Below are 25,084 nucleotides of genomic sequence, written 5' to 3'. Positions count from 1 at the left end.
TAAACCCAGTAACGAGGAGAAAGCTTGCTACAAGATATCTGAACCGGCTTGCTGACACAATTTTACCTTTACACAACCTGTACTTGCACTTAGTTCCTGGGGCAAACGTGATGTAGAACTGTTGTTTGATTTCATGATTGTTGAACACAATTTGTGAGATTTTGGTACAGCAGGGATGCCCATGCATCGAATGTCTAAACTGGTGTGCACAGGAGAGGTACACAACAACATTTTATAGACAGGAGTGGATTATTTCAAATGAGACAGAAAACTCAACAAATTCCATCTCTAAAGAAGACATCATTTTGATTAAATAAAATAATAATGATAGGTTTTATCTTGTTTCTCTTACATGAAGTCACACTAATAACAAACTATTTCTGGTACTGCAAAGTCCTTCAGCAGAACTTCCAGTTGGTACACAGGCACTAATAGAGAAACTAAATTTTCAGTACTGTTCACAAACAAGACTTGCATGCATGTTCTTGGAAAACCCCAAGAGAGCATACTGACCACTTGGAGAAACAGTCCCAAGTGGAAGATTTTACTGAAGCTAACAGGAACAGATTTGCAGAGGCTAATCTGCCACTAATGTATTTTTTCTTGCCAACAAGACCAAGGATTACTGGCTTTAAAAAAGGGTTACAGAGTATTTTTACTAGGTACTACAGTAATTCAAGCACACAAGAGCCTGTATTTCAAAATAAAGATGAGGTAAAGAGGGGACTTTCTAAAAAACAGTACAAATTTCTTTTAAAAATGCAGTATACAAGGCAGCATTTAATATTTATTTTCATCATAATTTTATTGTACTTACATAACTATAAATATACCTTTATTACCTCTGAGAACTGTTTTTGTTGTGTTTTTTAATAATGTCCATAATATTATCTCCTGTTACAAGGCTATTATGTAGCTGTTTAAGTCTCTGCTGTTCCCTTCTCTTCTGGTCATGGAGATATGGTGAATTAAGCAGCTGTGGGGGAAGAATGGTGCCTGTGGGTTTCACTCTCTTCACAACATCCCAAAAGAGTTTCTTGCTGTTGTTATTGATAAAAGTAATTGCAGTTCCACTGTGACCCAATCTCCCTGCTCTTCCAACCTGAAAAAGCATAAATTCATTTTAAGTTAGCAATATTAAATGGAAATCCTTCAAATAGTCTCAGAAGTTTATTTTTTTATTACAAAACAGCAAATAGATCTATGTGACAGGACCAAATCTCTCTCAACCTTTTAGCACAAATGTATTTACAATAAACTTCCCGAGTTCAGGACATGTAGATCTGAAGCTGTAGGTAAAATGCATTTAAAATTACTACTCGTTTATGGGACATACTAGAAGTCGGATATTGATACTGAGATACAAGGCAAAGGTTTACAGTAAATCTGATCCAAAGAAAAGGTTTTAAAAAATACCATAGAGATGCCCAATACTTATACTTCCTAGCAATCACAGTATGTGCCAGCATGGCCATAAAAATACCCTTTACTTTCAATGTCCTAGTAACTTTAAATTATTTGCCAATATTATCAAAATGTTTGAACAAATTAGAAAACAATCTAAAAAGACTCCCTATTTAGGAAGAGCTAAACTGTTAATGTTGGTGTTGTATTGATGCTAGGAAAGACCATTTCTATTTACTTAATACATGCTTGAAACTTTAGGAGAAAGATAATTAAAACCAAGAGGGGAATTCTGCAGGCTACTTGAGGAGTTCATGACAGTGGGTAACTTTCAGAGGTCCTCCTCTGTTGGGAACCAGGTTTACTTCAAAGTCAGACCAGTTCCCTCAAGGCCTTGTTTCAAGTGTCTGAAGCACAAAAGTCCCATCACTGCCTTTCTCCCCGCTATGAGGCCACAATTTCCCTTGCAGAAAGTTACAACTGCTGGCTCTTGGCCTTTCCCCGGGCATCGGCAAGGAGAGTGTGGCTCTGTCTCCTCTGTAATCACCCAAATGGAAGACAGCAATTAAGTCTCCAGTGCAGCCCAAACATGCCCAGTTGCCTCAGCCTGTCCTGCAGTGTCACGTGCGCCAGCCCCCTGACTTCACCTGGACTCCCTCCAGTTTGCTGCCTTTTCCCATCGCTGATGTTCTCAGAACTGCACACAGTAACAATTTGTCTTCCTCATGCCACAAAGAAGGCAAGAATGAGTTCTCTTGATGTGCCAGCTAAACTAGGGCTGGGGACTGCACACATAAATGCACACACACGTGAAACTCACAGATCATCTTTTCTAAAGCACCAAATCCACAGAAAAAAAAAATATCAGAGGAGATGCTTGACTAGAAAGAGGGGAAGAAATCAAGTTCATGACTACTTTCCTGACTATTAATGCATATCCCACACTGCAGATGAGCTGCACCTGAAAAAGGGGCATTTGGCCTTTCTACACACAATAAAAAAAAGCAAACTTTGTTTTCTGTAGACACAAAATGATACATGAGAGTACGAAACTACAAAACAGGAAGTAAACTGCAAAAGTAAGTGTTTTAAAGACACTCTTCTAGGTTTTATTAATGTATATAGGAGATAATAGGAACACTATCCTAGATTTGAGTAATTTACATAAGAGACTTATAGAAGAGATATCCAGCACCATTTTTTTTCCTTTCCTATAAAAAAATTCCGAGAAGGAAAATTATATTTCTATTTACATTTAGATTTCCACAGTGGAAGTCATATTTTAATATAATTTTCAAATAAAGCATGAACAATTTATTTATTTACCTGGTGTACATATTCATCCATACTTGAAGGCATATCAAAATTCACCACCAGTTTGACATTGACAAGGTCAAGCCCTCGTCCAAGGACTCCAGTACTTACTATAACTTCATACTTCTCTTGAAGCAATCCCTGGCAAGGAAGGAAGAACCCAAAATTAATTCTTCTTTCCCTATTTGTATTTTGAATCTCTCCAAGCATGGATTAACACCTAGTTATTTGTTGTAAGAACACACCCAGTGGGATTATTCTATTGTAGAAGAGAATGGCTCCCTGTATTCTTGATTTAAACAGGAATATAATTCAGAGAGATAACCAAAGAGAGATCAAACCCACAACTTTAATTGCAAAGACTATCAGTTACAGTTAAATGCTTATTTAAATTCCCATTTCAAATAATCTGAGAAACAGTCTCTGTATTTATCTACATTTAAAATAGGTTTATTATCTACAGCTTTGCTTAGTCTTGTCTCTCTCATCTCCCCCAGCAATACCTCAGGTATTACTGCAGAAAAGCAGTCAATTATGACTTCAGTCATTCAAATGAAGCCACACTTTAAAAAAAGGCCATTTGAAATCTACCAAACACACTGAACTTGAGCAGGTACAAACCTGTAATATGTCTGTTCTTTCCACCTGAGACTTTTCAGAATGCATAGCTGCGCACTGCAATCCTGTAATCTTATGAACAGCATCACTCAACAGATCTGCTCCTAGTTTACAGTCCACAAACACCAAGACTGGAGGCTTGAAGAGCTTGTTATCCTGTAAAATTAAACAGTTTATTTAAAAAGGGATTACAACCATTAGCTGTTCATCATCAGCATGGATTCAATTTGTCCTGATCATGAGACGAGAACCTGACAGAGATTAGGAAACACATGAATCATTTTATAAATTCCTCTTATGAGAAAAATATTAAACTTACATTTAGTATTTCAAACAGTTTTTTCTTTTTAGATGGTTCTTCTACCCACAAGATAATTTGCCGAACATTGGAACACGGCAGATTCTTCTCTCCAATTGTTATTCTGACAAAATTGTGCAGAAGCTGGTTTGCTAAGTGCTCAATGCCCACTGGAATCGTGGCTGACACCAGTATGGTTTGATGATCATGAGAGATGTCTTCCAAAATATCCAACACTTGCTGCTGGAAACCCATTTTTAGCATGGTATCCACCTAAATGAAAAATACTACATTTGTACCACATTTTTTCCCATGAACAGCAGGATCCCTGAACTTAAACTGACAGAAGAACCATAATGTAATAATCCAAATGCAAGAGCATTTAGAGTCCAAAGAAAAGCTAAGTGAGAAAATTAAAAACAAATGGTTCATACTGGTCTAACAGCATTATCCTTCAGGTACCTAAATCCTTACAGCAATAGAACAGTTATTATTTGAACACATTTCAAATTGTGACAAAAAATAAAACTGTCTCCTAAGAAATATATTCTATTTTTATAACAAACATTCTGTATGTTTTATCAAGTGAGATTAGCCACTCACATTACTCTGCCAGGACCTCTGTAGAGATAATAGAGCTCTGATAAATACTTACTTCATCCACCACTATGATTTTTATGCCATGCAGTTGGACAGAACTTTGCTTTAAAATCTCAAGAAGTCTTCCAGGCGTCGCTATTATCACCTGAAAAAAAAAAAAAAAAAAAAAAAAGGAGGAGAGGAAACACCTCACAGGAGTAAGAAATTCCATGAAAGGACAGAGGACCATCCTAGAAAAGCCATAAAATTCCAACACATACATAACAGCGGCAGTAATGAATGAAATAACTTGCATCCAAGTAATAAACTTCTAGAAAACTTACAAATTATGAAGACCTAAGAGGAAATGGACCTTTTAAAACTTTAATGGAGGTGTCTAAGTTACAAGCAATAAAATCTGCATGAGAAACAAACTACTTTTTCCTCTCAATTACAACTCCTTGTGTAAAATATTGGCATATTTCAGTCTTTTAAAGTAGCAATATCATACATTAAACTTTTTAAATACAAACAAACAAAAAACCTTTTATATGTCTAATCAGAAGTGAAAAAGCTTTTTAAAAATTGTAACTGTGAAAGTTTCAGGAGGTAACAAATGTTCCAGTAGTTTAGACTTAGGAGAAAGCCATCTTTGTGTGTTCACAGGTGTCACCAGTAACATTTTTGTTTTCTGTGAATGCGATGACAACGTGGCTCTCCACTCTCAGTCAGAGCTCACCTTCACACTCTGCCTGAGGCGGTGCAGCTGCGGGGGCAGCGGCAAACCTCCCACCAGCAGAACTGTCCTCATGTTGGGTAACCCGGCCATCAGCTCCTTCGCCTGGCTCTCGATCTGAATTGCCAACTCCCTCGTTGGGGCCAAAATAAGGGCAGATGGAGTTTCTGTCTAGAAAGGAGAGGAAAAATCTGATTAATGTGGAATTGCTTTATTATTTAGATAAAAAGCTTTCACATGTCCCAAAGTAATCTTTTACATTAAAATGAGAATTATTTTAAGTAAAATAAAATTACTTCTCAATATACATATTAACTTGTACAGTGCCCTGAAGATGAAGAATGAGAAAGATTGCGTACAGATGCGTTTTTCATCAAGACTTCAGTTTTGCACATATTACTATTAGCATGTATCTGTCTTGCAGACTTTAATGCTAATCAGACAGAGGAACTGCTGGAGTGTATAGACCTTTCTTACCTACTTCTATGTAATGCTTTAGTTCTTAAACTAGAGTTTAGGAGTTGCTGGAGTACTTTAAAAAATATAAGAGTTACTTAAATAAACTTTCAATTTTTCATTTGAAAAAAAATTTATACACATTTGTGTGCATATACATTCTGTAAAGGTATCTAAACAGTTAAGCATCAGTAGAATCATGACCAGAATTCTGTAATATGTTTTTATGCATCTCTTTTTGAATAACAAAAACAGTATTAAAGCATAAAGCAAAAACCAGTTCTGAACTACACACAAACTACAGAATACTATTTGCCATTGCTTCTAATCATACGTTCATATTCTTACAAAGCAGAAGTTTACTTAATTCTTTCTCCCGTATTCTAAAATTGGAGACTGTGTAACTACAGGATTTCAGGGGTTTTTTTAACCCCTAATTTCTGTAATTATTTGACAGTCAACCAAATATATTCCAAGAGAAATTACTCTGTGAAGTTATACAAATTCCAACAAATCTCTTTGAGCCATTTGATATGTGAAGATACAGGAAGGACGACTTACAGAGGCCTGGGAATTATTTTCACTTTCTATTTTAAGTCATTTAGGAAGTCTAACACAGAATTTAATTAACTTTCTCAACAAGCAGGAACTGTGTAAGAGGTAATATTGATAGAGTTGCTTCATCTCCTGACCAAAGTGAAAAAACAATTTAATTAAAAATAATTAGCACCTCCCCCTTCAAGAACCAAATGCTTGATCAATCAAAAGTCAAATAAATCACTGAATCTTAATGAAAAACACTGCAATCACATTCTCCATTATATTGGGAATCCAACAGACAAAGCTGCAAACTGCTTTGTCTAACTGTCTTAAGTTTCATTACCTCTTTCAAAACCTTCATAATAACAGGAAGCAGGAAAGCTGCTGTTTTTCCAGAGCCTGTGTCAGCACTAGCCAGAATATCCCTCCCTAATAGTCCAACAGGGATCATTTGCATTTGGATGGGAGTTGGGACTTCATAGCCAGAATTCTTTAAATTATTGTTTAAAGTTTCAGGAAAACCACAGTGTTCAAACTCTACAATAGGTCTTGGAACTTGCTGGCCTTGGACAGCAATACCCAGCTGAAGTTTAAGATTCTCAACCTGCTCATCTTGCAAACCTAAAATAAAGGAATGATCTTTGTAGAAATAAGGTGCGCTAAGCATGTGAGCTTCTGCTTGAGAATCTGTGGGTTGATCAGATGTTAGCTGCTTTTCATTTGCTTGAATTTGTAGAAGGTGCTTGGCTTTACATTCCAAACTACAAACATCTTCATCTGTTTTATCGCAGATGTACTCCCCATAGCGGCCACACACAACACACACAGGTTCTCCAGGCTCTGCCCAGCGCTGGGACTTGCTGAAGGATTTTATGGGTTCTTCCAAAGAGCCATCATCCTCAGTATTTTGGCTGTCCTTTGCCAATGGTGCATTAGCAACACCAAGGTCTGCAGCTGCAAGCTCTGTGTGCTCTTGTACAATTTCACATGAATTGGCTGTTGAAGCAGAAGTTTCTGTTCCAGCTGACTTACAGTCCTGGAACTCTGTGGTCTGCTCTAGCAAAGATCCTCCAGGAGACAGTTTACTTTTTTTAGCTGTACAACTTTTGTCCTCATCAGCAGTCCTCTTGACTTTAACAGATCGTGGTAAAAACATGTTTCAGTACACTAGAAAGAAAATGGTTACAGTTGTTAGAAACTACTACTAGTTTCTAGTACATTTTACTGGTACCATCCAAAAAAAAAAAAATCTAGCAAATATTGGCAAACACAGAACAAACAACTCTCAATCCCTGAAAATATCTAGAATATGCCTTGTTTAAAAATTATCTTGATCTTAACATTGCTGATGCAACCGTGAAGAATTTAAAAATAACAGTGGAAGCATGTTACAATATAGAGAATACAGTTAATTGTCAGTGTTAGGCCTTTGCAGCTGAGTAAAAACTTTGCTTTTCACCGTGTAGAAATTTATCCATTTCACAAGTCAGTGAAATCCTTGGAGAGCTCACCTATTTCTGAGATGAAACCACAGATGCAAACATTCTTCTAAGCTATGGAAAAAACCCAACCAACCTAAACCAAATAAAACTATCAGTTTTGGAAAGGATGTCAAATTCAATACAGGATCCATCCAAGATCACTCCTTTTGTTGTTCTTTTTAAAGTCCACGTAAAATTACAAGGCTGCAAACTTTTGAGATTTGTTTACAGTTCAGCTCTGCTTGTTCACAGTGTCCAGAAACAAGCAGACTCACACCATCAATTTGCCGAATATACACTGTAACACAAGTGTATATTAAGTGTTCAAAAGTAACCATCTTTTATATTCTGAAACCTTCAGTACTTGTCTCCAAAAGCATAAGATATACTCACCAACCGTTTGCTATTATACAATCAGTAAAAAAGTACACAAAACACAGCAATTTTATTCTGAGTAAATTGTACTGTACCTACCAGTCTCTACGGATTTCTTACACGCGTTTTTTAAAGATACACCAAGCTGTGTTTGTGTGCACAGACAGCTGTGTTTGTGTGACCGGGAGCAGTCCCGAGGAGCTCCGCGGGTGCCGGAGGCCGCTGCTCTGCCGCCCTCCCGGACCAGAAGCCAAATATCACCATTTAACTTTTCGCGCCCAAAGAGAACCTCCCACAGCGAACCTCTTTACTCTCCGGCGAGGGGAGCGCTCACGCAGAGCTGCCGGACGCTGCTCGGGAGGGGCCCGCGGGGACCCCGGGCAGCACGGCAGTCTCTCCCAGCCCTGCTCTCCGCCAAGAGCCACCCACCCTCCGGGAGAACAAGGGGGCGCGGGGTCTCTTCTGCCCAACAGCCGCGCCCGCTCCTGCGGAGTGCGGCCCCGGCCCCCCGCCCCGCCTCACGAGCCGCTGCCGCCGGCCCGCGCCGCCTCCGCACAAAATGGCGGCGGCCGCGCGGGCCGCTCCCGCCCACAGCCGCCGGCGGGCCCGCGGCCGGGCCGGCCGGGCCTGCGCGCTCCGGCGGGCCCGGCCTGCGCTCGGCCTGCGCGCTCCGGCGGGCCCGGCCTGCGCTCGGCCTGCGCGCTCCGGCGGGCCCGGCCTGCGCTCGGCCTGCGTGCTCCGCCGGGCCCGGCCTGCGCTCGGCCTGCGCGCTCCGCCGGGCCCGGCCTGCGCTCGGCCTGCGCTCGGCCTGCGTTCCGGCGGGCCCGGCCTGCGCTCGGCCTGCGTTCCGGCGGGCCCGGCCTGCGCTCGGCCTGCGCGCTCCGGCGGGCCCGGCCTGCGCTCGGCCTGCGCGCTCCGCCGGGCCCGGCCTGCGCTCGGCCTGCGCGCTCCGCCGGGCCCGGCCTGCGCTCGGCCTGCGCTCGGCGCCCGCAGGCGCGGGTCTTACCCGCCAGGATCGCATCCGTTGTTCAGTATGCAACAAGGCAATAATTACACACTCGAGAGAGACGTCGATTATTTCTCTCAGAGTTGGGCGAGCCTGGGTGCGCGGTGTTATTCTATAAATCAAGCACGCCAATTATCAAAACTTTGTACTATGTATACATTCTAGCCGACAAAGAAATTAGTGTTCATTAGCTACAAGTTACATGGTTCTCTGATTTATCAGAATTCTATCTTCTTTGTTAATGATTCCCTCATTTCTCGTGCTAATTAGTCTGCATGCTCAGTCTTTTTCAGGTTGGTGGGCCATGAGTTGGAGGTTGTGATCTCCCCCTGCCACAATTAACCTTTTACCCAGTCAGAGCTGACTCGGCACAGTTGCTGAGTTGTCTTTATTAGTTTCTTCATTATCTTGGGAATTCTGGTGAATCCTGAGTTCCTGTAAATCCTGTATTCTTTGTGTCCAGTATCAGTGGACATCCTTCTTCCCAGGCTTTGGCAACCTTCCCATAGGTCTGAGATCAGTGGAACATGTCAAGCCCTAAACTGTGACAAAGTAATTCCACCAACAAGTAATTTGTTTTTCTAACACCTGGACATCACTTAGAACTTTTTTCCATGGATTAAATTTCCCTTATTGTTGATTAGGCTTGAAAGTATACAAAGATCAAACAAAGAACAACCTTTCTTGTGAAAATTGTACATATTCCACATTTTGCAACACCTGCTCTGCAGAGGGGTATGTCCAGCACTCCTGCAGTTACAACCCAGATTGATCCTACAGACACAGATGCTGCAGACACACACATTTGGACATGAGGAAAATGCTCCAGCTGCACACAACGGAGCCATGAGGTACGCAAGATAAAAGTCCAGTACGTGCCCCAACCTGCTATGATGGACACAGTGACACTTCATGTACTTCAAACTGAGTAAGTTATTAGTTTCAACAATAAATAAGCATATTTACACATTACAAGGATGAGAACCTAGAATTTATCACATTTCACTACAGGGCAGAAAACATTTTCAGACGTATACAGAAGCTGTGCTTTGCAAGGCAGCCCAGATGCGACTGCTGCCCCAGGCAAACCCACATTCATGGAAGAATACTGGCTTTGGATGTGTGTCCGCTGAGAAGGCCGATGCTTGGCTGTTGTGAACAGGGAGGTCACTGCCACCAACTCACTTTCCAAGGACTCCTGTCAACAGGAGGTCAGTCAACCTGTCCCAAATACTCCCTTACAAATTCAAGTCCTGTCATACATGGTGTCACGGTGTCTGTACAGATCCTGGGATGGATCATGCAGGAGGACCAGAGCAAAGTAAAAGTATACCCTATGACCATAAATGATTCGATGCATGGCAAAGATATCCTGCAGGGAACTCTCTGGGTTGATGTACTCCCAGGCACTCGACCTAAACCTTACCTCCTCCCTCTACTCCAACATTAATCTATTAACCTGAAAGCATCTACATTGATGGGGAATTCCATTTCTGCCTCACCACTTTTGTTGGTGACTACCACCATCACCATTTATTGCTGAAGAGAAAATCATAGATCCTAACAGCCCCTTTGGAAGAACAATTTAATGGCAGTCCAGAGGACCAGTCAGAGGAGACAGTGAGATGAGGGTCAAAACACAGACACAAAGCTTGGGGCTTTCAAGCAGCTGCCTACAGCATTTTATAACATTCAAGTGCAGTCACACATGAAACATGGCCTATCTTAAAGTACCTTGGATTCCTCTGTAGTAGTTTGATACAACAGTAGCAATACAAAGTGCAAATAGGGGAGTTTGGTCTCTCTGGGATTTTTAATTAACTGGTAGAATTGAAAAGATTATTGAACATTTGGAAAGTGGGCATCACTAGACTTAAAAAATCGCAGACACCTTTCACCCACACTCCATACATTCCTGTGAAAATCCCCACCTTTCTCTGATTCAGCCTCTGTCATTCCCTTTGTTTGCACTAACTTTCTTTCCTTCATTTTCCCTCCCTAACAGAAGCAAATTTCCTTTTCTTACTTCCATTTTTACAAGGTCATTTCCTGGAATTCAAAACATCATTTGCTAAACAAAGACCAGTATTTCAACAATATTTAATAGCATATGAGTTGTTTCATACCCTATACAGTTCATGCACTAAAATGCAAACATCCTATATATACCAGCTTTTTCTAATTTTTTTAGTGTGCAACAACAGTAAGAAAAAACTAAGTACTCGGTAGGAAATTCTCCTCTTGAGTGAGAAAGACTACAGTAGATATTAAAAAAAATTTAGAAAAAGACTCTAAGGATATTCAGAGGCATGAAAAGGCTTCCATGCAAGAAAGAACTATGTAGACTCAACAGTCTGGAAAAGAGATGACTAATAACAGGTAACAATAGAGTTACTGTACCTTGAGTGGCTCATAAAGTCTGGACAGCTATTGGTAATTCATTATTTCTTCCAACAAATATCATAACATGCTTTATAAAACGTGCTCACTGCTGAAAAGAAGTGCAAGCTCTCACAGAATGCAGTAGGTTATTCTTTATTTACATGGAGAAGTTAATCAGTATAGATGTAACAAAACCTCTTTTGAAACAGATATTGTACTTTGTGAGCTCACTGAATATATTTTTTCCCTGGAATAAAGTATAAACATTCTAGTTCAGTCACTTGCCTAAGTTTTATTTCAGAATGATGAAATATATAAGAGTAAGAGGTGCCTTGGTGAATTTAATTCCCATCCTCTCAGCTCTTGATGCTGCTAATCAGATCTGAGGTGAATGGAATTTTAATAAGATTTTTAAATTCCGAACTTTGTACCTTTAGAGTACATGAAATGTCCCAGACAAGATGCTCTCAGATATGCTATAGGGGGTTTTGTCTTCGTATTTTTCCTCCTAAAAACTAGTTAGTTCAAGCACTGGCTGAAAAAGGTGGATTTAAGTCCTGCTAGAAAACCATGAACATTAATTTTTTCTCATTCTGAACATTTTATCAGAGGGTGTTATAAAGGAAAGTGTTAAGGTTTCCAGGGCAGTAGGGTAGCATTTGCATTTTGTGTGATTATATTGCTATTTAACTGAGTTAGCAAAACACCAAGACTTTACAATATTCCTATCTTGTCTGCACTCGTGTACAATAGCTGCTCAGGAAGTATCACATATTGTTATTAGAAACCTCTGCACAAATACAGTCTTTGTATAATTAAAGTGTCTCTTCAGAATAAAGTAAATATTAGGAGCTACAGAAATGTTATGATGCACACTCAACCCCACGGATACAAAAGGACCAATACATACTGACAGATTTACTACATAAATATACAGTAACAGATTATTTCAACTTTATGCAAATTTCTGTTAGAATAACAAAAACAGTAACTATTGATTAAAAGTCAAAAGAAATAATGAAAACCCTAACAAACAGATTATTAATAGTAAGTATCCCACTTTTTCATCTATTTTAAATTATATCAAGATCTTTTCATGTTCACTCAAGGTTTATATATCAAATATACAGAAAGGATTCCTGCCCTCAGTTTAAAAACAGGCATTTGCCCTATAATGTCTCACAGCCTTTCTTCTGAAGCATGACTCAACCTTTCCCAGCTCTTGCAAATAATAAATAATTCAGTAAAACAAGACTGGATTAAAGCAGGAGACTGAAATCTCTCTACTCCCAGGCAAGTAAATCCATAAGCAACAGGCATTCCGTGTACTAATTCAGAGACAGCATAACAAGCACTGCAAAGAGCTGCCTGACTGTACCATCCACCTCAGCTCCCCATGGTGATACCACCCAGAGTGACCCCATTCTTTCTGACCTGAACCAAACCTCTGGCAAGCAAGGTCTTCTCAAGTTCCACACAGGGGTTTGAAGAACAGATAAAACCATCCCAAAGGGTAACTGTCAAAAACATTTTAAATACAGAGCATTTCAAGTTTCCTTTGTAGCCAAAATATCTTCACACAATGTGTGAGTTTTCCACCATGAGTGAGCTCCCAGCATATGCAAATCTGCTGAGAATGGGCTCAGACTGGACTCCAACCAGCACCTCGTGCATCACTCCCTCAAGTGGCAAGTGCCAGGACTGACAGATCTTACAATTAAAATGTGTCTAAAATCACATCAAGAGGAACAGATTTGGGGTTTCTTTACGTTATTAATTCTTTTAAATATCTCTATATGTATCCCATGTTACATTATTCTAAACTAGGGAATTCAAGAGCCTTACTGTTGTTGTTCAATTACATTATAATTAATGAAGAACATTAAGTTTATGAAGATGTCAATTAAAGAATAAAATATTGCTCTCTGTGTTTGTTTTTTCAAGTGTGCTACATCTAATCAGAGTTAACAAAATATCCACTGCTTGGGTGGAAGGGAGGGAGAATGTCTTTCTGTTCAGGAGGTATGGAAGCCACAGTATATTTACTGGGGCAATGGTGCCTATGACTGTTCCACCTGATGCCATAAAACTAAATATTGTTCTGTTTCTTTAATGCTTGGGGATTTTGAAGCTGACTGCTCAGCAGATTTTTTAGGTAGGTAATCAACTGCAGCTCTAAGCCAAGGTGTATTTAATGAATAGTTCTTTGATTGAAGGAGCCATTGAGTCAATTACTCCACTGGTTTCTGAATTGCAGCTTTAGAAGAACCATACAGGAAAAATCCAGAAAATCTAAAAACAAATAATAGTGGCTAACCATTAACTAGGCAATTCATATTCATACAAAATGTCTCAATTTTATATGATATTGCATGCAGTATACTTATTCTGAGGCTTATTCTGAGGCTTAGTTTTTCTAATTTTGTTTAATCTAAACAGGGAAATCCTACATTTTTTGAAAGTAAATAATAAGTTAAAAAATACTTGAACTAATATTTTCAGACTTCCTGAGCAGTCTCTTTGTTTGAAGAGCCACATTCTAAGGAAACATTGGCCAATATTAAGTCTCTGCAGAAATCCATGGTAAAATTTGAACTTTAAAAATAATCTCATTAAATCTGAATTCTTAAAGCATATTACAGAGAAGGTAAAAAAAAAAAGAAAGAAAAACCACAACAGCAATCCTGCCCTGAAGCTTTAGCATTAAATGCCACTAATCCATAGGGAAATAACACTACAGGGCAATTCATGAAAAAATTATGAACATAATTAATATATGTGATTATATGCTCAAATACTGCACATAATATTTACTTTGAAAACTGATGGACTCCCTAATTCAGTATCACCATACTGTGAAATATAAAAACTACAGCTATAAAAACTACAGTGACTACAATCCTAACCTTTGTGTACAAGATAGTCTAACTTCTTGCATTTAAAAGGAATGATTTTAGAGTATGAGAATAATTTAAAATAATTTAAAATTACAAATCTCTGTTAGCTCTCTGAGACTTCGAGAACAAGGATTTGATCGAAAGGTTGCAAACACAATTGCCAGAGTCCAGGGACTTCAGTAGGCAGCAAACTATAACCCAGATTGTTAGAGAATTCAGGTGGAAAATAACAGCATTAAAGAAATCTTGAAATGTAATGTAATTAAAATTAAAAATTCTCCCCTTTTGAGTTAATCTCTTTCTGAGAGGATGTACTTGTGTTCCAATTAATAAGTCTGGAGGCAAAAGAGATTGGCATCTCTTCTAACAGTAAGATAATATTCACACAACATGCAGTTAATGAAAGTAAACCCTTTTTTCCTCCTCCTTTGGGGTCTCACACAAAAGAATGGGAGAGAAGAAATTCCACAAGCGACAACAGGAATCATTAAGTTCCAGCTTGTCAGATGACCTGTGTCCAATGTGTATTGCCACCTGTCCATCGATAAACTCTCTTTTCAATCATGTAACTTGAGATGAAGACCTTTCTAATTAATCAGCAACTATGACAAATATGATTGGTAATCACTGCATTTGTAGGGAGTGAAGGAAACATAGAGTTAAAATCCAATACTGTAACAAACTAAAGAAAATATTTATGGCATACACTTTTTGAGTAAATGGCTAATAAATTGTTCTTTCTACCACTAAAGCTTCTACCAGCACTGCTAGTTTTGGCAGCAGAAACCACTGCAAAAAATGCCTGGAATACGTGCAAGAGAGCTGCTACAAACCAGACTTTTTATCAGTTCTCTTGTTAAAATAGATGCCAGTATTAACCATTGAGTTTAGCCTTCATGCTTCCCTACATTACATTTGGTGCTCCTCTCTCTTCATGAAGGATTAAATTGCCCTTGTTAAACCCCTCACCAAAAAATCACTAAAGGGCACAGAAAGGCTGTAATTACACTTTCAAAACACCCCTTGCTGCAGCAAGAGTAGAAGCCAAACTCAGGGGGTCCCTGCTACACAGTGACTGCCAGCTGTGAGCATTGCCTGTGGAGCAGGGGCAGCCTCTCTCCAGTGCAGGATCCCTCCAGCTCCTGGAATTTCTATCAGCAGTGGCCTTGGTGGCTGCGCAGCTCCAGGATCCAGGTCTCAAAGTTTCCTTGATGTCAGCCTTTACCTCTGCTCTAAGTGACTGCTTCTGTTGAGCTCTAGCAGACAGATTTTTGAAGTTCTCAAACATCACTCTTTGTGTAAAGAGTATTAAATACAGTTTTAATAGTGTAATTTAACAATTCACCTTGTGGATATTTTTGTTTTCTAACAAGTCATACTACAGGGCTCAGACATTGTGACTGTGGCATACCTGGCACTAATTTCACTAGCAGAGGATTTTGTCAGGTGCTAAAAAAGGCATTGTACATAACTACAAAGTAAAACAGAAGATACAGGACCTGTGGCTTAGTTTACCAAAAAAAGTTACAACTGTGGTTAAAAGTTTTTCCAAAAGGATTGTAATGCATTAGAAATGTATGGTCATCAATAAGGACATTTATCCATGACATTTTTTAACAAAAAAGTTAAATACCAGATGGCTTTAGTTTTGAAAAGCAAAACACGTTTTTTAATTGCACACTCAAGGATCTCAGACTGTGAAAGCAAGACTAACAGGTTTGTCCTTCTGAAACTGTTACTTTCCTAAACTTTGTTTGTTGTGAGAACATGCAGATAATGCATTAGCTCAGCTTGATCAAGCACAATGCCTATTAAAAAACAAAAGCAAACCTGAAAAATGCAACATATTTCTCACTATCATCCTTGAATGACTGCTCCCCATGCTTTTTATTAGGAAGATTCAAAGATGCCAGTAACCTTACAGCTGGTGACTGTAATAGCAGAGGGTAACAAGACAGAAATAATGAATGCCTCCTTGTTAAGCAGTGTTGTTTGTGCTGTTCCAAGAGAGATCTGCCAAGAACGTTTCATGCAAACCTTATTTTTCTGGGATCTGTAACTTGGTGGCAAAAAAATCCAGCATGATACCCAGTTCAAAAGAATTTAGACTATAAGCTTTAAAATACATTTTTGAGTGTTGGAACAAATTAAATTTACACTTAACAAGGTAAACACTTTAGTAGCACTTTATGTATTTTTGTTGCTTTATTGAAAGAAAATTTGTAGTTATCAAGTTTGCACTCCAGATAATTTTATGTTTTCTAACTCTTGGGTATTAAATAAGTCTCAAGGACTGTGAAAGGAGACTTTGTGCTGTATGGTCAAGATTTCACTGAAGTGTATTTTCTTTTTAAGGAAGACTGTATGAAATAAATACGAAACACTCCTTATTTTATCTGCCAAACAACTCAGTGGAATAAATCTGTGCTAATTCTTAATAAAACTCAGCTGACCTGGGTATAATGCCAGGTAGTGAAAAAAACTGGCTATTTAACATTTAGCCCAGAATTTCAATGTGAAGTTATGTCAGGTTGTTTTTGTTTTGTTTTTGAACAAATGATTCAAAGCTTTGAGCCACACAAAAGTCCAATTTCACCATACCCATTTAATTTTTGCCTCTTGACCCATTACAACCAGGTTATTTTGTAGAGTTCCTGGTCAATACAACATTCTTTCCTGCGGCAACTACATGATATACAGAATTTAGATTCCAGGCACAAAACAGATTTCAGCCCAAGCTAAGGAAGCTTTCTATCAGGTAATAGCTGGGTGTTAAGAAACAAGAAGGCTACAATAGTTGCCTGAGTACTGGAAAGGAATTGGTGGCTTAGGCTTACACCTATGAGGAACAAACCGCCCAGCAATTCAAAGCTAGAAGGACATAATCAAAACATATAAATGTGATCAATATCAATATATTATAAACTTTTCTTAATATATATGGTGGGGTCATTTCAAACAAAACACTAGGAAGAACAGGGCCAGAAAAAAAAATAGAGACACAGTAGCTTAAAAAAGTTTCTGCTGATTTTCCTAACTTGGTTTTTCTCCCCTAGGTCACATTATCTCCCAAAATATCTCTACCTACCTTACAGTTCCAGACAAATCAAAACTAAGGAAATCTATGAAACCACAGTTCCTTTGAGATTATTTGCAATTCAGCTAACATGCTGGGTGTATAAAGACATTACCATTCTTGGAGAGTTTGCATGAACTGGAACTTGAAGCAAAAAGGCAAGGTTGCCAAAAGGCTCCTGTCTTACTGACACTGTCTGCTGTGCAAGGAGCCACAAAGGGAGTCAGTGGTTACAAGAGGGTGTTGGCTCTGGGAAGCATGACATGTCATTCTTTAATGATTAAAGAGCCAGCAGAAGCACAGACACACCATCTCCATTCAGATGGCTCCTAATCTTCTGCTGATACACAAGGAACCTGTTCTGTAGCAGCAGTAAGGATATTTCTGTGGGACTGGGCTCTCTTAGATGACAAAATCAGAGCAATGTTGTAATCAAAGCCTTTTTTTGTTACCATTTGCCCAGTCTTACAATATCTAAAACCTGTATTATTCTCACCTTGAACTAAAATGGTTCATCAGTTTGTCCAGCATTTGCACCATTTGTCTTTGACTAGAAGTCCTATGACGTGCTACAACATCAATAGCATGTGGTTTGGGCTGTTTTTCTGTTTCTACTGAACTATTCCATCTCCAGTTCATCTCTTTACCCAAAAAAAGTCAAGTTTTATTCCTAATTATACCAGTACAATACCACTTAAGACCTTGATGGTAACAGAGAATAAAACATGGCTACATGCCCTCTATCTTGAACACGATTTCTTACTGAGACTGTTTTGGCTTCCCCAACACTTTTGGTGACCATGATTTACTGTTTTTCCCACTTCTGAAAGTGCAGACTACCAACTGCAACAGAGACTTGCAAGTACCCCATTTCAACAGTTACCCAATGCATAGCAAAATACTCACTCATCTGAACAAACTGGATCTGTATCACACACTGGCACATTGCAGTGAAATCTGTTCTGTTGCCCTACTTTCTCCAGTCTGACAATTGCTTCATTTCTATTAGGAACAAATGAAAAAGGAGGAAAGACTTTGACAACAAACACAGAGACTTGCCAGATCAAAGGTAATAGGTATAAACCCCAACAAGTTTCCCTCCTTGTATAAAATCTCCAGGTGTTACTTTTGTTGTTTCATGGAATGATCCCTTTAATTCAACAACAGTGCCTGCTAGCATCCTCTCCCCCAGGGTGATTCTCTACTCCTTTAGTAAATTATGATCCATAAGAACTGAACTGTGGCTGTCAAAACAAACCCTGTACTGTGGGGGACTTTCTGACTGTGCTGAAGTGGAAGTCCCAGGGGAACTTTATCTGTCTCAGGCTGCTTCCAGGGCAGTGGCCATCACAACTGGGGCTAACACACACCCTGAACAGCAAGGTCAGGGCCTCCTTCCTTCACCCACATTCAACTAGACTGGTGATCAGACAAAGCTCTGTTCCCAACACCCATGAAGATGATGGACATTTCTCTTCTTTGTGCCAACAAGTGGAACAGAGACTGTCCCTGGCCCAGGTGAGATAGTAGAGATAACTCTCCAGGCTTTAACAGAGCCATCTATATTGTAGAGAAAGAATACCACAGGAGCACAGAATAACCACAGAGATGTGCAAACTTTTGTACTTAATTTCTCTTTTGAAACTTTCTACGAGAAAGAGACCACCCAGGTTTTTTTCTTCAATTACAAATAAACTGCATGACACCTTTAATCCAGAAAACCAATTATATATATATTTATCTTTAATTATGTCTGTAGCACCAGAGATTTCAAATGGGAGCAACACATAGGATTAACCTAAACTTTAAAAAATTCCTTGTTGGAGCCAAGATTTTATTGCTAAATATATATATACATACAAACAAACATTTGGTTTAAGGCTAGTATTAAAATAATTGTTGTTCTTTCCATGTTTCTAATATATATTAAAATTGGGGAGTATTTAAATCAAATAGTATATGGCTTAAATATTCTATACATTTTTCTATCTTGAACATGTTTTCAAATTAATCATAAAGCAAACACCCTGTAAAGCTACTCAGAAAGTATAAAAAAGATTAAATTATGACAAAACAGAGTTCTATACACTCAGGTTGTGATGACTTACTGTGTATGCATAAATGGTTACAATAAAAATTCTTGATAAACACTTTCCATGGCTGATTTTTAAACAGTTACCAGCTATGTACACCTGCTCCCTCAAGTAACAAAAAAAATCCTCAATAACACACAATTTCTCAGTAATTTAAGGGAAATGGAAACTCCCTAAAAGTATCAGAGAAAATCTGGATTATGATGCTTCAAATGCATTAAAAAAAACCCCAAACCAACTTCATTGGATAGTCTTCCATGCTATTCCCTTGCTTTCCCTTCCCTTCCTTTCATCTTCTTTACCACCTCTTCAGAAAAAAAAAACCAAAAAAACAAAAAAAAGAATTTCACTGCAATGGAATGATACCAGAAATTTACTGCTCAAACACAGCATTCTCTTTACTGCTGCTCTCATTCAGACACACATGAGCTTCAGTGAAAACTGGAAGCAGGGCCAAAACATGGGAAACTGAAGTTTATTCATGCTCTATTAATAAATGATGTATATGCTCAAAACAAATGAGCTTTTATGAATGTTCAGATCTTTCTTCACATGTAGAAACAGCACAAAAAAAAAAAAAGCCAGTCACAGCACAAAGAAGTGCACAATTTTGTATTCACTCTCATTCAGACTTAGAGAAAAAGTCTTACTAACTGATTTAAACTTCTTTTACCTGAATGTACAGTTTGAAAACTAGAGTCATGTCCATTTTCCTCTAAACTGGGATGCAAATAAAGGATTACCTAAGAACAATAATAACATGGTGCTTTATTTTTGTACAAAGTATTTTTCTGAGTGCAAGTTTCCCACCATAGGTCTATTTTACAGTGCAGCCAAGCCCTTTAAAGGTTATATTAATTAAAAATCACCCTCAGAATTTTCAGTAGAAAACACATCAGGTACTAGGTGGTCATAAAGATATAGTGCAGATCTTTCACTTAAGGGAAGAGGATAGGATCTGTTCCATGTTTTAAAGTTTATAGTACAAGTTTATAGTGCTATAACTTGATAGCAGGGTATTTTTTTTTCTTCACAGACAACATGGCAATGGTGGAATGTCAATAAAAAGAAAGACCTGGAATTATGGAGTATTGCACAGCATATGTGGGAAGACAGTTCATCTAAAACCCCCTAGAACAAGAGCAATTCCACCAGATGGGAAGAACACAAAAGAAGCCAGTGGAAATCTGGAAATCAGATTTTAAAAATCAGAAGCAAATTTTATAATCTCAGAAAAGAAGACACCAAAGCAACCAGAGAAAAGACAAAACAAACCAACCAGTCCTGAGTGTTGAGAGAGATTAGAGGTTTTGCCACAGATCTGTTGTCTGGTTGGTGACCCAGTGGAACTGGTAGGGGGAAGATGCAGATTTTTTTTTTCCCTTTGCAGAGCTACATTAGGTTAAAGTCAGGTTGAGGAAATGAAACCAGTAGTGTTCAAGTATTAAGAAAAGTGACTGTTAGGAACCACACTTGATTTTCATTGAGCAGCTTTTTGGTTTCACAGATTTCAGTAGCAGTAATGAGCTAAAGTAGCTATTACTCCAATTTTTCTTCTTTTAGTTTTAATTGTATCAAAAATCACAGATGATTCAAGTAAAATGTCATACAAACCTTTATTTTCCCTTTGGCTCATGACTACTAGAATGTATAAAGTTGGTAAACTAGTTTCTTCCCTCAGCACTTTCTGATTACAAATTAATAGAAGAATTTGAAAGACACTAATTATGTAACTATTCTTGTACTTTTGTATCATCCTGAAACAGGAAGAATACGTTCCCTTCCAAAATCATGCTCTGAGAAAACTCCTATCTTGCAGAAACTACATACATGCACGTTAGCAATAATGGCAAAGCACTTTAATGATTCACACAATCATTCACTTAATTATCATAGAATAACCTGGGTTGGATGGGACCTTAAAGATCACCTAGTTTTAAGAAAAGTATTTTTAAGAGCTGCCAGCTCTGGTCAGCTTCTTTGTCCCTAAGGTCAGTTTTCCAGGGAATCTCATTCACCAAGTCCTAAACAACTGGAAGTTTGTTCTTTCCAAGTTCAGGGTCCTGACTTAGCTCCTTGCCAGGCTCACAATCCTCACAAACTCTACCAGGGAGTGGTCACTGCATTCCAAGCTGCCACCAGTCTTAGCCCCTCTAATGAGCTCATCTGCATTGGTAAGCACCAGCTCCCAAAATCCTTCTCTTCCGGTTGGTTCATGTAATGCCTGGACCAGGAAAATGTCTCTACAGACTCCAGGAGTCTCCTAGATTGCTTATAGCCACTGGATTGCAATTTAAAAATATAATTTCTTAACTCTTACAGTTTTACCACTACCCATAAAGGAATATATTTAATAAAATATCATGGTTTAAGAGGCTGGAATATCAATAATGCCATTTCATAAGTCATCCTTAGGCTGTAATAACCTCACACAATGATTTATACCTGTTTAACCTCAGGTATGTAACACAAAACCTGCTGCAGTCAACAAGCCCATTCCTCAGGGATCCCATGGGACATGACTGGTTCTTGGTTTGTACACTGACTGTCTGACAGCAGCACATCAAGTTGTGATGCAGCTTCACTGGAGAGGTTACAGGCCACAGGGTGCACCCCTCCCCTCAGCCAAACCACTTTATCATGACTGATATCCTCTCAGCTCAGGAAAACAGATGGGATCACCTTAATTAGGCAAATTTGATAACAGCAATTAATATGCCCACAGTGTTATTCCAAGTCTGTTTCCAACCTCAAAAGTGAAGCATTACTCAGCAGAATAGTTACTGTGAACTGCTGTGTTTGTAGATTTGCCCTAATACAACCAGATAAACTGAAGTGGGAATGTTTTTACTGTCCTCCATAGGTAGCCTGATAAGCTGGCTGTTCACTAACACCTAGCCTGGCTACAGACTGTGCCACTGCAAAAACAGTCATGGTATTTCTAACTAAAAACATTTTACTTTGCCTTTATCATCAAGTGTTGTGAAGGAAGAAACTATGCATGAAATGTTATTCCAGATTGAACACTGTAATCTAGTGCTAGCCTGAAATAATTCTACAGGCTCCTACTCTACACGTAGCCTCTTCAGAAGCTAAGTGAATCTTAAAACAAGAGGAAAAAATGTATGAAATTGTTAGTCAGGACTCGTTCCACTATCTCCCAAGGTTAGAACAACTGCCATCCACACCATTATTCACAGCTTCATGGTCATATTGGGTTCCTGTTGCCTGGTGCTCACTACAGGCTTGGTACACTGTGAAAATGGCCAGACACATGACAGTGAACAATCAGGCTTATGATGTAATCACAGGAGAAAATGAGCCAAATGGGATTCTAATTTGGGGTAGAGGGAGGCAAAAGGAAGTGAAAAAGTAGGTAACAAAATAAAAATCTGTGAGATTGTTGTTTTAATACTTTGCCTTTGTGCTCGGAATTAACACTAAAGTATAGAACACTGTGCAGCAGAAAGATTGCATACAGGAAAAAATATCACTATTTGAAATATTTCAAGATGTATAAACAGGATCACAGCAGAAAGAGATGACTCCTCATCATGTTTATTTACTCTGAGCAATTAGAGCAGATTTTAATTATTTTCCATATTGGCTGTTGATATCTTTGGCAATGCAATAAGCAAGATGACATTTTGGCATGCTTGCAAAAGTAGAAGAACTGGCACGAGCACTCCAGCAAACAGTGGGGATGTCTTCTTTTGCACTTACTTATATTAGATTTTATATTCATGCATTCTCTTTTAAGAGCACTAAGCAAGTGAAACCCCTCTAATTGCAATTAGCATAAGACAGCTTTTTTAGATTTGATTTGGTGACTCTGAACAGGTTTCATCAACACAAGCGCTGCACCCACGAAAAACTCCATTATAGCTAAATAATGGCCCTACAGTTTCACTAAACATGTTTTCCTATAGGCTGAACTAATTTTGAGGTATTTTCTCAGTTATACAAGAAACAAATGAATCGGGATCTGGAACATAGTGGGGTTTTTTTTGTTTTGTTTTGTTTTTTTTTCCTTCTTCTTCACTCTAATCATTTGAGGTTTTAAAGCTTATGAATTTCAGATGTTTGTTATTAAATATGCAGTAAGAGTAAAAAAATTCTATTGGCAGTGTAAAAAATAGTTAAAATAATGTGAAATGTCTAATGTGACTTATTTCCAAAGTACGCATAAAAAAATAATTCAGGAAAATGTGGAAATATTAATTGTTGAAAATTAAGCATATAGTCTTTCTTAATAGAGAACATTTTCCAAGTGCACCTGTATAATAATTTGGTATTATTACTATTTCTGCTGCAGAGGATCTGGAAATTTTAGTCCTTAGACTGCTAAAGCGAGGATTTCTCAATTTTCCTCCTCTCCTCCGTTCTGCTGAGTACTGCCCACAGCAGCTCCTAGTTTTGTAGCTAGGCATGCACGACTTATGAGTGGTATGCATGACAATTTGGGAATCCCATCCCAGAGAGTGTATGGGGAATACTCAGCAACAATTTCTTCAAATGTTGACCTCCACAACCCCTTCATTTACTCATTACTAATTAATATAGCTACATGTCAGTAAAACTGTACTCTAGCCTCAACAATGATGTTTGTCTCCCTGTGCACCTGAAGTGCTAGAAGCACACACAGACACACAGCAATGGAAAAACCTCCGTGTAGATCAATTCACAGTCCATTGAAACACAAAGAAATAATCCAGCCGGAACATTATATGAAATCTTAAAATGTCGTGCTTAGACTTTGTCTAATTATTCAATAGGGAAGAAGGGCAGACTTAGACATTAATCCAAACCATACATATATTTTTATATACATATATATATAGACGTAGATATACATATATATACATACGATAACAAGGTAACCAAAATAGCCTATTTGCTGCAAGACGTGGCGGTTCCCACCCTGGCGCGGCGGGTCAGCCGTGACACAGCGCCCGTGCCGAGGGAGGCAGAGCCGCCCGCCTCCCCTCAGCAGCACGGCCGCACCCTCACACCCGCACCTGGAAGCCAACCCATCCAGTTCTGTTTGAGTCACTCATCACGCACTTGCTGCTTCCTACCGTGACTAATGCTTCCCTCCACGCACCCACTGTTACAGTGCTTCTGCAAGCTCCCCAAATCAGCCCAGGTACAGGTGGGCAAGACAGGAGATGGTCTCCAGGGCAAATCGCCGCTCTTGCTGCTATTACAGTGATTACGTGACAAGGCCCCGAATCATTTTAAGGCTTTGTCATTTTTTTTACTCGAGTATTCTCAAAGTTATATATAGACCCGATTTAAAATAACAGGGACAAATACACTGGAGATGGGGGGATGCTCAGCCTGCCTCCTCGGCAGAGCTCTGTGCTCCAGCCACCGCGATCCCGGCCCGCCGGACTCCCCTGCATGCAGGCGGCTGCTCAGCCCCCCTGACAGACGAGACACGCGGGGCTGATCCCGACCTGCCCCGACGGCACCGAGCGGGCCCGTCCGGCCGCACTGTGGAGAGCGGCGACGCCGGGGCGGGCGGGCCCGCGGCCGAGGGACACCGCCCTTTCCCAGCCTTTCCCAGCACCGCCGGCGCCCCCTGACCGCGGGAAACACGCCCCCCCTCCTCCCGCTGCCGCCGGGGTGAGGCTGGGCTGCGCCGGGCCTGCCCCCGCTCCCGAGGCCGCCCCACCCGAGGCCGGACCCACCTCGAGCGACCCCGCCTGACGCGGCGCCCGCAGCCCCCGTCGGGAGGGGGCGGCCCGGGCCCGCCCCGGCGCTGCCCCTCGGGCTCCCGCCGCCCCGCCCGGGCGGGGAGGCGCCGGCGGCACATGCGCAGCCGCC

General features: G+C 39.7%; 1 protein-coding gene across 4 annotated transcripts; it reads right to left on the bottom strand.

Annotated features, from left to right (window-relative positions):
* Positions 1 to 230: 230 nt before the first annotated feature.
* DDX59 (DEAD-box helicase 59) lies at positions 231 to 25,061 on the bottom strand. 4 transcript variants are annotated; one of them, XM_021547250.4, is made up of 8 exons: positions 24,949 to 25,061; positions 6,289 to 7,112; positions 4,953 to 5,120; positions 4,290 to 4,379; positions 3,656 to 3,907; positions 3,340 to 3,492; positions 2,731 to 2,859; positions 231 to 1,102 (listed from the first exon to the last, which is right to left on the bottom strand). In XM_021547250.4, the coding sequence occupies exons 2-8, from the start codon at positions 7,099 to 7,101 to the stop codon at positions 839 to 841; spliced, it is 1,869 nt and encodes a 622-aa protein (XP_021402925.2). In that variant the 5' UTR covers positions 7,102 to 7,112; positions 24,949 to 25,061; the 3' UTR covers positions 231 to 838. The 4 variants fall into 4 exon arrangements, with proteins under 4 accessions (XP_021402925.2, XP_021402951.2, XP_021402918.2 ...); XM_021547276.4 differs by lacking the exon at positions 24,949 to 25,061 and adding an exon at positions 8,808 to 8,919; XM_021547243.4 differs by lacking the exon at positions 24,949 to 25,061 and adding an exon at positions 7,901 to 8,232.
* Between the last annotated feature and the right edge of the window lie 23 nt (positions 25,062 to 25,084).

Source organism: Lonchura striata, chromosome 8, assembly GCF_050655825.1.
Source record: "Lonchura striata isolate lonStrDom1 chromosome 8, ASM5065582v1, whole genome shotgun sequence".
NCBI classification, from domain to species: Eukaryota; Metazoa; Chordata; class Aves; order Passeriformes; family Estrildidae; genus Lonchura; species Lonchura striata.
Note: the sequence above shows the minus strand (reverse complement) of the source record. Positions and strands in the feature narration are given on the sequence as shown.

Bases quoted from the DNA above. Each gene is read 5' to 3' on its own strand.
- DDX59 (XM_021547250.4), bottom strand. From the start codon at position 7,101: ATGTTTTTACCACGATCTGTTAAAGTCAAGAGGACTGCTGATGAGGAC. The intron at 5,121-6,288 runs GTAATGAAACTT...TCTCCTTTCTAG, and splicing joins TTATGAAGGTTTTGAAAGAG to ACAGAAACTCCATCTGCCCT. The intron at 2,860-3,339 runs GTTTGTACCTGC...CTTCCTTGCCAG, and splicing joins AAAGAACAGACATATTACAG to GGATTGCTTCAAGAGAAGTA.